This window comes from Notamacropus eugenii, chromosome 2, assembly GCF_028372415.1.
Source record: "Notamacropus eugenii isolate mMacEug1 chromosome 2, mMacEug1.pri_v2, whole genome shotgun sequence".
NCBI lineage: Eukaryota > Metazoa > Chordata > Mammalia > Diprotodontia > Macropodidae > Notamacropus > Notamacropus eugenii.
Window position 1 is genome coordinate 505,891,498 of NC_092873.1, and position 14,837 is coordinate 505,906,334.

General features: G+C 47.3%; 1 protein-coding gene across 4 annotated transcripts in view; it reads left to right on the forward strand.

Annotated features, from left to right (window-relative positions):
• Nucleotides 1-372: 372 nt before the first annotated feature.
• The window catches only part of RNF220 (ring finger protein 220), a 244,075-nt gene continuing 229,610 nt past the window's right edge, over nucleotides 373-14,837 (forward strand). For 2 of the 4 annotated variants that reach the window (XM_072649191.1, XM_072649193.1), the window contains exon 1: nucleotides 373-1,039. In XM_072649191.1, the coding sequence (XP_072505292.1) occupies nucleotides 415-1,039 (625 nt within the window). In that variant the 5' untranslated portion in view covers nucleotides 373-414. The remainder of the gene's footprint in view (nucleotides 1,040-14,837) is intronic. The other 2 variants (XM_072649192.1, XM_072649194.1) reach the window with 1 other exon arrangement.

The following is a 14,837-nucleotide window of genomic DNA, read 5'->3' on the forward strand; positions in this document are numbered from 1 at the left end:
TTTGGAGATTTTGTGTTTTTTTTCCTTGCTGGGCTCAGGCGCATTTCACCCGGAACGTGTAGGGACCAAAGTCAGCTACGCGTACATCACAGTAAGTTGTCTATTGATTTTTCTGAATGAAAACGGTCGGATGCTGCTGCTGCCCAGTGACTCCTGAAGCCTGTGGTGTCTGTTCCCCAAGCACCTGGAAGCCAGGAGGATGGAGTTGCAATCAGTCGGGCTTTCCCTTTTTTCTTTTCCCTGACCTTCCTCCCTCCCCCTTTTTTCTCTTTGATGTCCCTGCAGGTCTTGGAAGGGGATGATTCCCCAGTAATCTTCCCTGCCTCGACCCCAGGTGCTGCTCTGCCTCCCTCCCTCCCTCCCTTCCAGGGAAGACCGTTTCTTGTCTGACTCCTGCCATCGAAAGAGACTCCAATGGACTTACACCGGGCAGCCTTCAAGATGGAGAACTCATCCTACCTTCCCAACCCATTGGCTTCCCCCGCCCTGATGGTTCTAGCATCGACAGCGGAGGCCAGCCGGGATGCCTCCATCCCTTGTCAGCAGCCCCGACCCTTTGGGGTTCCTGTCTCCGTAGATAAAGATGTGCATATCCCCTTCACCAATGGCTCCTATACTTTTGCCTCCATGTACCACAGGCAAAGTGGGGTGCCTGGCACCTTTGCCAACCGTGACTTTCCCCCTTCCTTGCTGCACCTCCACCCCCAGTTTGCACCCCCAAACCTAGACTGTAGCCCCATCAGCATGCTGAACCACAGTGGCGTAGGGGCTTTCCGCCCCTTTGCCTCCACCGAGGACCGGGAGAGCTACCAGTCGGCCTTCACGCCTGCCAAGCGACTCAAGAACTGCCATGACACGGAGTCGCCCCACCTGCGTTTTTCTGATGCAGATGGCAAAGAGTATGACTTTGGGGCCCAGCTGCCCTCAGGCTCCCCCAGTTCCCTCAAGGTGGATGACACTGGCAAGAAGATCTTTGCTGTTTCTGGCCTCATTTCTGACCGGGAGACTTCATCCAGCCCAGAGGACAGAAATGATAGATGTAAGTAGCAGTCCTGTGCACCCCTGTGTCCCTTCCCTTGGGTCAGCTTGGCCAAATGCTGCTGCTCAACAGGTCAGTAGTGCCTCTGGCACTCCTGCTAAAGAGACTTGCTCCCTGTCTGCCTGCCAGCCCCAATAGTTGTGAGGTGTCGGGGGCTCCTTGTTACCTCCCTTCAATGGGCAATGCTAGATTCTGGATTGAAATGTATTCATGCAGGCAGTCAGGCAGGGAGGCAGGCAAGTTCCCAAGCCACCTGCTGTGTTGGCCTTGTGTGGGCAGTATCCTTTGGGGGTTCTGGGCTCAGAAGTGCTGGGGGTAGGGGGACCTCGTCCATGCTTGGCCGGGCTATGGAGGGAGCTTGTGAGCTCTCAAGGCCCTTTGCTGGCTTCCCCTTGGTTCTCTGGTCTCTGAATCATTTCTGGATCTCTTTCTATCAGGCCACACCTAGCAGTCAGTTTACAGTCTACTTTCCAGTCTTATCTTTCAGCAGTGGATTGTGTCGGGTAGAGAGCAATGAAGGGCCAAGGTTGGTCAACAAGGGAAGTCTTGTAATAGTCTTATTCTCCTTGGTATCCTGGGGTTAGACAGCTAGCATATTTGCGGGAATGCCAACAGATACAACAGCTCCTGCAAGTCTCAGGTGTGTTCTTGTGACCTTTAGTGCCCTCTGTGAACACCAACTGCTTCTTCCTAAGGGCTGATAAACAGAAGAGACCCTTTGCAGGAGAGGGGCTGAATCCTCTGGTCCCTCACGTGCCCCGCCCCATCCCCACCCCCACCGCCCAGCAGAACGGGACTCTCCGTTTGGAGCTTGGGGCAGTATGGAGACAGAGTGGCTTTCTGCCAGCCTGAGGAGAATTTATGAAGCGAGGGGTTTTCTTTCCACCCATCCTTTTGTTCTTGGATTTTGCTTTGTTTTATTTTCTTAAGAAAACTCCAGCTAAGGTTTTCTTTCCCCTCTTCTCTCCTCTATTCCCTAACACCCCCCCTCCATCTCCCTACAGCCCCCAACATGAATACTATTTTTTTCTCTTCACTTTATGATGCCGGGGAGAGTAATAGAGACGTTGCCGCTCTCTCCCCTGTCGGCCCTGCTTCCTCTGGCTGTCTCCTTGAATTAGGCACTGTGTTAACTTCCCAGCGCTAAAAGGCATCTGCCTAAACCCAGCGTACCTTTTCAATAAAAGTCATCATAAAATCAACCTGCCTTGTAAATCCATCGCTCTTTGGTTTTGAAATATGTTGTGAGTGTGTCTTTTATGTCAGCGTCTGCAAGCCTAGGACCTTCCCACTTAGGAAGAAGGCTGCTGTTGCCACAGTACAACCGCGAGCTGGAGCTTTCTCTCACTTTTTCTCTAGCTCTTCTTTCCCCTCTCACTTTCAGTGACACATCTGGCTGAGCTGCTGGCTCCCCTTTCACTCTGATCTGGCTCTCTGGGTAAGCCTGCCTTATGTACTGGACGGGGACTTTCCTGTTGTGCTGTTGGGTTTTCACCCCCAGTAGTGTAGGAGAGAAGGCAAAGAGAGCTGAGGCTTACTTCCCCCTTGTTTAAAGCTGTCCTAGGTCAACATGTATTAAGGCTGCTGCCTCCTCTCCGCTAGCAGCACCACTTTGAAATGAAACTGATTCAACACGCTGCGGGGATGGAGATTCTTCTCTTCATCCAGATCCCTGGCAGTTCTAGTCTATCTCCCCCTTTTCTTTCTTTTTATCCCCAACCTCCATCAAGCAGGCACCCAGAGAAGGCGAAAGCCTGTTAGTCAAGTCAGAACTCATAGATGTGGAGATCCATTCCCCCTGCGGGTGTCATAGCCATAACTCTTCCCTTGCCTGGCTTGTATTGTGTGTGCTGGTGCCGTCCCCCCACGGAGATGGATACCTACCTCACACAGGAATACGCCTGGGTGGAGAAAAAATGAAATGAGGCTGTCTCCCAAAGTGAAATGGAATTCTGACCTTGAAATTAATGAGATGCTGATCAGCAGGGAGGGGAAACCTCTTCATTTCAAATTTAAGTATTAGAGAGCCCTTTCCCCTTAGCTTACTTTATGTTGAACACAATCTTGCCTTTTCCAGAGGACTTTTCTCCTTCTTTCTTTCCCCTACACCCTGCCCCATACTAAGTCTATAGGAGTGCATGAGTGTAGCTTACGTGCACATCCAGATGGTTATATTAGCACAGAGGAAAAAAACAAAAACAAAATTTAAGTGGGGCTCAGGGCTTGACCCAGAACTCCAGTCCTGTTGAGGAATGTCTGAGCAGAGAAGACTCCAGCACAGGAGTCTGTAACTCCCTTGAAGGGAGCAGGAAGAGAGGGATTCCACCTTCTTGTGACCTTGTTTCAGAGAGCAGATCAGTGCTTGCTGTGGCCTCATGGGGTGGGGTGTGGGGGGGAATTATGACTGGTGCTTTTTTTCTGCAGAATCTTCATAAAACAGGAGAAAACCTTTTTCTTCTGAGAAGCGTTGGAGAGGCAGCATGACAAGGTCTGTGGTGGCTTCTTGGCTCCTGTCATACTCTGATAGGGGCGAGAGGATTTATGGGCTGTTTTATGTAAATACATATTTAAGAGCCGTTAGAAAACCTGATTATTCCCACTAGACGCCTTTCAGGCCCTCCCCACAGAACCTCTTTGAAATAAGTACTATTTCTGAGATAATCAAGGAACAGTGTAGAAGAATGCCTCCTGGACCCAGTCAGAGCTGGGTAGGTAAAGGTGGGGCCAGAATCTGCTTAGAGTGCAAAGAGGCAGGCTGCTAGGCTTGGACTTGGCTGGCTGCTGGGCACAGAGGTATTTGTTTTTTTTATTCTACGGCGACTGATTCTTCAGATAATTTTTCAAAACTTGTAACCCCTTTGTGTTCTTTTCCAGAAAATGTAAAAAGTTATTTTTTATAATTCAAAAACAAGGACTACAACAAAATTCTTGCAGAACTATGGAGCTGGAGTTTCTGTGGACTGGGTTCTAGCTCAGTTTAAGGGTTTTAGGACCTTGGAAAATGGGTTTTGTAATGGAAACCGTGGCATGACTTTTCCCATTCTGTGCCCAGCTGTGGGAGTAGATGTGAGAGATGTGAGCATGGCTAGTACATGCCTCTATGTGTGTCTAGGTGGGGGTAAAATTGTACATTTTCCTATCTTTTAAAACATTTTATTGAATTCTTTTTTTTTAACATTGCCTTCATTTCCAATTGTGTATCTCCTCTCCCTCCCTAACAAACTGTCTTCTAAGATAAATTTTTTTTAAAAAAGCAGTTCAGCAAACTAGACCAACATGTGACAGTATATACAATGTTCTATAGCTATAGTCTCCTCTCCACCCCCCACCTCTGCAGAGAAGGAAGGGAAGTGCCTTTTCTCATTTCTTATTCAGGGCCCAACTTAGTCACTAGGATAATAACATGGTGCTTATGTTCCTTTTCTTGTTCTTTCCATTTACATGTCTGTAGTCATCATGGCAACATTGTGACTGTTGTTTTCTTGGTTCTGCTAACTCCTCTCTGCATCAGTTCTTGTCTACCCATGCTTCTCCTAATTCTTCCTCATTACACTTTTCCTGGTGCAATAATATTTCCTCACATTCATGTGCCATAATTTGTTCAGCCACTCATCAGCTGATGGGAATCTGCTTTGTTTCCACTTCTTTGCTACTATGACAACCACTAAAAAAAGGTCTATTTTAGCTCATGAGGTGTTCTTGGTTGAAAGCTGGACTTCTTCAGGGGATATGTGAACACTCCAAAGTGTTCCATTTGCTTCCTCTCAGCTCTGGGACTTCTGGACCTTCCTTCACCAACAAATACATTATGACTGCTTTGCTAAGGTTTCATGGTGATCAGAAGTTATCTCCCTTTTCAGAGACTGCTCGGTCTGTCCTGGGGAGGGGGTGGGTGGGTCCTGGAAGTGGCATCATCTCTGGCTGGTAGAGGAGCTAAGAATGGAAAAGGGAAGACCAGTTTTGTTTGCCTCCACTTCCCAAGCTCTTCTCTTTGACCTCTTGTCTGAGGAAATGTATGGTATGGGGACAAAGGGTCACCATGTGTCATGGGGGACTATGGGTCTGTTTCCCAAAGTCTGCCCTTTAAATCAGTACATCTTTATCCGAAGATTCTGCCTGGTGTTTCATGCCATCACCTGTGGATTATTTTGATACCTGCCCTGGATTATTTTGATAGTCATTGGGTTTCGGATTCCTTCATTGCTTGAGAGGCCTCCCTCCCCCATTGCTTGAGAGGCCTCCTGTGGGCAACCTCTTCAATATCCACATTTCTGCTCTGATTGCCTTCTTGCCCCCAGGGTCCTTCTGCCCACCAGTTCATTCTGCCACAGTTGTGGTTGCCCAGGATATACCCTCTCCTCCCTTCAAATGTGAGTTCTAGTTTTCTGAACTGGAGCCTGCCAAGAATGGAGGGACTGGAGTTCAGATTTGGTGTGTGTGGAGAGTGTTAGTCAGTCAGTAAACATTTATTAAGTACCTACTATGTGCCAAATCCTAGCTAGAGCCATGCAATGAAAGGTGAAAGAGAGTTTCTGCTCTCTAGGAGCTCATAATCTAATGGGAGAAACAATAGACAGAACTAGGCTAGCCTGTCCGCCTTCACTTTCTTATGGCAACCCTAAGCAGGCATCACAAACTGTGCTGCTTTCCCTCCAGAGAAATCTTTGAGTTGGTCAATTCACATCGCTCTCTTTAGTCTTGGCCCTTTTCGGGCAGCTGTTATTGAAATATCTCTTCAGCAGCCAAAGGAATGAACACTCCGGGAGGATCAGGGGGTGCTGCCTTTGAGCTCAACAGGCCTCTCCTGGTGGTCCTTCTTTGTGCTGGCCTCAGAAGCAGCAGTTTGGAAAATGACAGGGTTTCCCAGGGCCCCAGTTTCACCCTGAAGATGATGTACTATGACCACTGCCTAGGTGGAGTTCGGATGGGAGTGAGGAGGTGGGTGTAGCCAGGCTGCCTCCTCTTCAGGTCCTGAGTGAGCCAACCTTGGACTTTGAGAAGGAGAATCTCTGATAGCCCCACTTTTCAAACAGACCAGGCTGATCCTCATCCAGCTACAGTCCAAGTCAGTGAAGGCTCATCAGCCAAACTTGCATTTTCAGGTCCAGAAGAGGGCTAGGGGCTAGGTATGAAAAAGTTGCTCTCCACCCCTACCCTGTTGCTCTCTTCCATGGAGGGGTGGGGGACATCCAACTACCTACTCTTCCTCTGAGAGGGGAGACTCTTTCCAGTCCTTCTTCTCCTTAAGAAGGGGGATCAGGCCACAATCTTCCTCGGAGTAGGGGGGGAGGAGACAGCTCTCAATCCTCTTTCTGGGAGGAGGGCTGACTCCCAATCCTCATCGTTCCCATGGGGGTGAAGGGCCCCCAATATTCCTCTTACTTCGGAGGTAATGGCTAGGGGTTGGGCGGGGGGAGAACTTCCTCGGTGGGTGGGTGGATTTTTGTTGCTCGCTCCCACCCCAGGCCCCGAGACTCCCTTTCATGCTGTTTGGTTTCATTGTCTTGTTGGGATAAAGAAATGTTTGAACAGTTAAAGTGGGGCCGGACTGGATGGGAGCGGTCCCTGATGGCCGCTGCAGAGCCATCTGGCCTGGCTTGGCTCCGGGCTGCCTCACCCGCCCGCCTGGTTCGGGGGCTCGCTAGCTCGCTCTCTGGGCTGCGGGCAGGCCTGCCGGTGCACGGCCGGAATGCCTAATCACCATGGTGAGAAAACGGCATCGGCGACCGCTTTCTTTCCTTCCCTCCCAGCCCGCCTGCCCGCCAGCCCGCCGGCCGTCAATTGTCATGCAGAAGCGATCGGGTGGCCGTTTCCAGGAGCGGTTGCGCCTCGGCTGCCTACCCCGCCCGGGTCCCCTCGCCTCTTCTCCCTTCTCCTGGACTCGCATGTCCTCGCTTCCCTTAGCCCTCGCCTCTCCTTCCCTCTCCTCGCCTTGTTTTTCCCTCGCCTTCTCTCTTCTCTTCCCTTAGCAGAAGGGTGCGTTGTAATTGATCGTTGGGGGGAGGGGCTGGGAGGACAGATGAGGGGCGAGAGGCGGGGTTGGAGGGAGGGACGCTTTTCTCTGTCGAAATTTTTGCCCCTCACAGACTGTTTATGCCCCTGGGACAGCTTTCATGTGGTTTTCCAACACGCTAGCAAGCTCCTCATCTTTCCTTAGTGGACTCGAGAGGGCTGGCGCTGAGCTCCCAGGCCTGGCTGTGGCTGGCTTGGGGGCTGCGGGCCGGAGCGGGCCGGGCCGGACCAGGAGGGATTCACTCCCTTGCGCTCCCTTTGACGGAAGCAAAACAAGCCTAGCGAGGCCGGAGACTGGAGAGAGAGAGAGGTGGAGAGCAAGGCGATCTGGCTAACACTCAAAGCTCCCCCCTCCTGCCTCCTGCTAGATGCGCTGGCCTCAATTTCTCCTGCCCTATTCAGGGGTCCTGAAAGGACGGTCTAGGGCCATGCCTGTGGTCCTCCTCTCAGGTCTCTGCGGACCTAGGTGGCTGCGCGTGTCTCTGGCAGTACCTCTCTCTTCTGGACCCGACCAGTCACATCTTTCAGGGCTGGCATTCTTTCTCTTCTAAGCTTCATCTAGTCCTCTTAGAACTAGAAATCCCTAGGAGTATTTCCCCTGGGCAGAGGCTAGAGAGAGACTAGATTTCTCGCTAATTCAGAGAAGCCGAGTTTGGCCTCAGCCGGGCGGCTGAAGGGTGTACGGGTGGAGGGGTGGAGGAGATTCCGGGGAAAGCAGCAGAGCTGTGAGTGTCTTGTCCCTCCGGGTAACTCCTCCTTCAGCTTGCCTCGGGGACCCCAGGTGGCTCGATCTGTGTCCTCTTTTGTGCCGGAAATACAAAACACAGATTACCTCCAAAGAACCAGGCTAGTTCTTTCCCCTTTCCTCCATCAGTCAAGGAAGAGAGTCCTAAAAACAGAATTTGAGTTTTACGTGGGGCTTTCGGAAATGCGCAGCACTTTCAGCACGCCTGTGTAATATGGGTGTTTTGCCTGAATATACGCTGACCTGTGGTTTTTACATCCCTGGTATGTCCCCGTGGGACAAACCAGCGCTTATTAAGTGCCTACTGTGTGCCTGAAGGCTGACGATAGGATAAGAAAGGATGGAAACCATCTCTACTTGCCGGAGACGGGTCAGTAGATTTGGAGTGAGGCTTTTTCTCGATGGTGCATTTTGTAAAAAGGAGTCTTGTCTAAAGCCCCCCAAATAAGACCGACTCTCCGACTCCTAGCTAAATTCAGCCTTTTTTTTTTTTTGTTCCTTCCAATAGTTAACTTCCTGTCTTTCCCAGGGTCATTTGGCTCGCCTTTAGGCAGCCTGGGCATTTTTCAAACAGAAGAGTTCTGGAGACTGGGGCGAATCGCTGTTGGCTCTGTGGTAGCTGTAAGGTTTTGGAAAGCCTGGTCCGGGGTTGTAGCATCGGTGGGGTGGCCGCTTCCCTGCCCATGGGTGTGTGCTGCTGCTGCCTTGCTGCCTAGACTCCGTAAGGTGCATTGGGCCCTGGGGATGCTCCAGCACACACTCATTGCTTCTCTGAGGGTAAAGGGGGTGGGGGATTGTCAGCAGGCAACTTCCTTAATTGCATTGCAGCCCTCTCTAATGTTTCCTGCGGGGCTCTGTGAGGATTGGGCTGTGGAAGGAGGGGGTCTGGTAGGGGTCAGGACTAGTGAAAGGCTAATACCTGTTCTGCAGTCAGGCTAGTAGATGTCAGGATAATGGGATGACTCTGTCCATCCCTGTTCCTGGGGACTGAGGCTTTTCTGCTGTATAAAGATCTCATTTTAAGTTTCTCTTTTATTTTTTAACCATTGACCAAGGTGGTGTCGGCAGCTCTGATGCAGTGTTACCAATGATCACTGGCACTGGCTCCCCTGGCAGCTCTTTCACTTAGTCCTGGGCTGTGGCCAGATGCTTTTGTTAGGGAAAAGGGGAAGAAGGAGGTTTGGAAAAAGACTAGAAAGATGCCTTGAGAGCAGATACACAGGAAAGGAAAAGGAGAGATATTACCATGAGGTGGCGAGGGCTTTTTCTTTTATGACTATAGGCAAAAAAAAAGTCTTGTTAAAAAGCGTCCTTTAGAGAGATGGACAAAATGTATTTCATAACTAAAAAATGATTTTTGAATATTTAATCTCCCATCTCTCTAGAAACCTAAAATGGAGTCAACTTTCTTCTCACATATTCTTCCCTCAGTGCTACAAGCCCTGCCACAGAAGTAACAATATGATGAGATATTTTAGGAAAGGAAGAGGTCAAAATCCTGGGGGAAATCCTAAGGTATGGGTGCTGCCTCACCCCAAAATGCAGACATTTGACAACCATTTTTCTCTGTGTGTATTGAGAGTGATTTGGAAGAAATAAAAGTCATCTTTGGGGAAAATGTGGTGTTTTGAGGACCTTCTGCTCAGCAGGGGTTGAGTCTCAGAAAAGCTCAGTGCCACTCTCAAGGAGGTGCCTTTGGTCTGGTCTCTAGTGAAATCCAATCCTGTAAACCTGGGCATGACTCACCAGCCAAGTGTCATGTTCTTCCATTGACATTCATCTGCAATCCAAAGCTTATAGCTTTGCATCTGTCCTACAGCAAAGAGATACAGAGCGGCTGAACACAGCTCATTCCTTCCTGCTCTCTTCCAATTAGGCTTATAGGGCTACAAGTCTGTATTTTAGACTTCCGAAGAGAATTCTTAGCTCTTAGCATATCCCTCTTCTTAGATCAGGTCTCCTTTTACAGAATCACAAGAATTTTAAGGTTGCAAGTGGCCTTGATGGCGATCTAACTATATCTCTCTTCTCAATCTATAACTAAAAAATTAATCTCTTAATACCCCAAAGTGCTTGTCTACTTGTTCTACTTGAAGATCATCAAGGAAGAGGAGGAGTCCACTAGCTCTCTAGGCTGCCCTTCCCCTTTTTGGATAGCTCTTTGGTTAGGAAGTAGAAACACACAGTCTTAAATTGTCCTCTGTCATTTCCCCCTCTCCTTCCACTTTGCTCCTGATCCCGGCCTCTTGGGCCAAGCAGGATAAGGCTGATCCCTCCACCCCAGGACAGCCCTTCTAACGCTGAAACACAACCCTCCTGTGGCTCAGCCTTTTCATCTCTGGGATAATCACCTCTCATTAGCTTCTTGAACTGATCTTTGTGTGATAGACTCAAGACCCTTTACTTTCCACATTGGCATGGATTTTCTCGATCTCTTTTTTTTAATGGCAATTCCTTAACACAAAACTCCATATGGTCTGACCTGGACAGAGGACAGAGGAACTCTCACCTCTTTCCTTATTCCTGGAAACTCTCTCAATGCAGCCCATGATCCCATGAGTTTCCTCTGCTGATACATCACACTACTGACATGAGCTTGCAGTCCACTAAAACCCTCAGATCTTTTTCAAATTACTGTCTAATCGTGCCTTTTCTCATCCTATACTTGTGAAATAAGTGTCTAAGTAGACACTGAAGTCTAAGCAGACCTGAAATCAATAAGTACTGTTCAAATCTGGCCTCAGACACTTACTACAGTGTGACTCTTGGCAAATCACTTAATCTCTGTCTGCCTCAATTTCCTCAACTGTAAAATGGGGATAAGATTAAGGATCAATCTCAAAGGGTTGTTATGAGGATCAAATGAGAAAATATTTGTAAAGTATTTTGCAAACCTCAAAACATTCTATAAATGCTAGATAGTTATAATTATTGTTTGATTTTGTGTTCTGACCTGTCAAGATAGATGTATAGCCAAAGTATTGATTAAATGCTCATTATGTATCTGATACTGTGCTAAACATTGGGTATATAAATGCAAGCAAGCAAGGCAGTTCAAGCCTTCAAGGACTAATAGGCAAAGACAACATACAGAGAGAACTGGAAAAAGGGTATGGAGTTTGCCTGGATGTGGAGTCCTAGCCTGGATCTAGACAAGATAATACAAAAGCCTAACTCTCAGGGCAAGGGAACCCAAGGGGCCGAGTTTCATTGGGTGGAGGGACAGAAATGATGAATGGAGGCTTCATGGAGAAGACAATCAGGAAGTGATATGGAAGCCTGTTACCTGGCTTCCGCAGTTATCTTGGACCTAGACTATCAACCAGTGTTAACTCTCTCTTCCAGTTTGTGGTCATCTGCAAATTTAGACTTGATCTAAGTCATTGATTAGAAAAGTTTTAAATAGACCAAAGGACAAGCATAAATTTCTGAGACACTCCACTAGAGATCTGCTAAATGAATATTAAAGCAGTCAGCAACCTTGGCTCAGTAGCCAATGAGTGGCTCATGCCATCATTTCAAAGTATCCATGTCCGTTAGCTCTGGAGTTGCTACATGTCTGGAAGCAGGCAAGTTTGGAACACTGCTCTCTGCTCCAAGTACACCATCTCTAAAAGCTGGTTACATAGAGATATTTCTATTTGATCCTACAAGTAATGGAAAGCCACTGGGAGGGAGTAAAGGGAGTGGCATGGTCAGATCTGAAGTTTAGGAAAGTCAGTTTGGCAGCTGGGTGGAAGATACATTGGTGTAAAGAGGGATTTGAGATGAAGATAGCTATTTCAGTAATCTGGATGATAAGTAACCAGGGACTTAACCAGGATAGTAACTGTATGCATGGAAAGAATGGGTTGTATCTGAGAGATTCTAATGAGATAGAACCCAACAAGATTTGACAATGGATTGGATAGGTGGGATGAGAGAGCGTGAGGAGTAGAGGACACATTGAGGTTTGGAATCCAGGTAATTAGAAGGAAAGTGGTGTCCCTGATTTAATAGAGAAGTTCAAAAAATGGGTTGACTTGGGAAAAGATTGAGTTTTATTTGCATCATAAAGTGTTTTAGACATTCCTCCTTCTATATGCCAAGATCATTTAAGTTTCCTTGAAAGATATAAACAGAAACAACCTTATTCAACATCACTCAGATCACAAAACATCAGGTGAGGCATAAAATAGGGAGCTATATACTCACCATAGGTGTTCACTGCTGTGATAACAGGCCCAGAGACCAAGCTGAAGAGGGATTTCCTGTTGGTGTTGGCATCCTCCAGATGCACCTGTTTGCAGATGACATTGTGTTGATTGCTCTGAGTCCTAGAAGGCGAAGAATCTTCTGGAAGAGATTTTAATTCAAAGGAATTTGGGTTGACCATCCACACAAGATCAATTGGATGAAGAATGTCAGTTACCTGGATTACACTGTGTATTCCAATGAACTCTTAATAAACCTTGTCAATCAGTATACAAACATACATACATGTATATGTATGTGTGCATGTATATATATATATATGTATACACACACGTATACAATCCAGATACATGAAGGACACTTTGGGTCTTGAGTTGAACAAGAGGAGGGGAGCAGCTGGATAGTCTTTAGGAAATTGCAAAGTACGTTTGATGCCTTCAATCTTCCTGTGAAAGCAAAGACCCGTATTTTAAACATCAACTTACTCTCAGTATTTCATCACAGTAATGAGACTTGATATACCCAATAGCCTCTACAGAATTAAAAATAAAGTGTCATGCAGAGGACAATGGGTGGGTATAAGAAGGCTAAAACAAGTATCCGATGAGGAACTCGATGAACAGAAGCAAAAGATAGCATTCAGGCACTGGATGATAGGAAGATGGGTTGGTGATATAGCAAAGGCAAAGCATAAAAAGGACCCTTTCAATGTCAGGAGAAAGTAAGAAATCACATAGGTCCCACTGTGACATTCTGTAGTAAGAAGTTTGAGAAAAGTCACATGTGGATATATTCCAATCTGTATCATTTGAGAGTTCTCCCCAATGGATGAGTTTTTGGATCCATTTCAGTATTTGAGTCTGAGCTCCTGCTAGAGATATAGTTTAGTGTCCAATAGGCAGTTGGTGATGTGAGATTGGCACTCAGGAGAGAGACTAGTGTCTCTACTGTGTCATGCCTCTCAATACTAGGCTTGTATATGATTTCTGAGCTGCTCATCTGTTTCTTCTTTCTGTCCAGGTGGTCTGTAGTATATACTTTATTGACAAAATTGCTTCTGCTTTTCTTTCCTTTGATCTTTGCCCAAACTGCCATCACTAGCTTTGGTCCAAACCAAGCAGCATTTGTATTTCCTCATTTGACCCTGAGCCTGCAGATATAGTGTGGTCATTATCCCAGTATGTCCCTTTTCTGCTTCTCAAGGACACAGAGTCCTCTCAGGTCACACATCTTCAGGACTTTGGGGTTTTGAAGACTATGGGATAGGACTGATTCCCTTTGCATTTTACCTCTCATTTGGTAGGGATCTGCCTTGTGACAAATGTTCCTTTTAGTAGTCAGCCTCCAAAGGAAGCAAAAACTTTTACAAGTGGTATTTTCTTTGGTATACTCAGAGCAAAACTCTTCTCCATCAAAGAGATAAGTGAATTCCATATCATGGGCATAGCTTCCTGTGTCTTGAAGGCATGATTTTGATTATTCTAGAAATCTGAAAGGGGTTTAGATATGAGGCAAGTAGGGTCATCTTTGGAGGAATGTAAATTAGTGGTAGATGGACTGGGCTACGCTGGGCTGCTTCTTAGTGAAGCCCCCTCCCTTGCTGTCCTCTCCCTTTTCTGATCCCCTGTGCAGAACACTCTGACTCGTTCAGTTCCATGATTAGACTCAGCCAGCAGCCTCTCCCTTCCTTAATCCTCTCCACTCAGCATTAGGCAGGAACTCCTGTGTCTGTCTTACTGGTCTCTTTCACTCTTGATTTTGGTAAGGCCTAATGATGCAGGACCAAGGTCATTTTACAGACAGGGAAATGGAGTCTCTGAGGAGGGAAGTAATTTGGCTCAGGCTTGCAATCCAAAGAGGTCAAATCCCCCAACTATGAACTCTACAGTTACCCTCTAAGTTAGATTCTGATGCTAAAATTCCGGTTTATCTACCACTGGTGGAAATAAATGGGTCATTGGCAATCTCTTTGTGCTTTTGATATTGGAGGGGGGAGTGTATATGTGTAAAATGTTCTGTAACAGGATTTGATTCATATTAGACCCATTAGCCTTTACATTCTGTTCCTTAGATCTCAATCTATATACTACTTTCCCCTTCCTTGTATGTAAACAGATCTGTGAACCTTCCCCCTCCCCCTATCTCTGTGTCACAGCTTCCCCACATGATGGATGGATTGTCTCTGCTCCAGGAAGGTTCAGCACTGGGCAGGAAAGGGGCCTTGTAGGTCAGGCTGGAGGAAGAGGGGCATTGGCATGCACTCGACAGGGCTAGGTTGGGAGAGGGCAGTCAACATTCATGGAGTCTTTGTATTAGCAGGGAGTTGGCAAGGTAAGATTAGTAGCATTCTTGTGTCCTGTCTTGGGCATAAATGGTTACTCACTGTCCATTTCTATGGATGGGCAGGCTTCCTCATGGCTTCTTTCTTTCAAGAAAGAAAGCCCATTGGTGCTTGTAAAGATCTATAGGGTAGCTCCTAGCCACAAGGTGTCCCAAAAATCATCAGGGCAGTTTTAAATCTTCATAGCTTAAAATAACACTAAGACTTTAGGGACATGCTGTATGTTATGGGGAGTCAGGAAGGGGGAAGGATCAGCAGGGTCAGGGAAGCAATGGTGGGGGAGGTGTCTTAGTTTAAATATTGGATCTCAAGGAGGTAGGACATTCCAAAGGACCTGAGCATTTCCAGCATCCCTCTTCCATCTGGGCTTGGCCTGTTGTCTGTATCCCAGTTAGAAAGAGCCCTAGGTAGTGAACAACCTGGGTGGGTCTTTGCAGATGGGACTGTCTTAACCTCATCTCAGGGAGGTAGCAGCTGCAAGACCCATTATTCCCTTTTTATTTCTG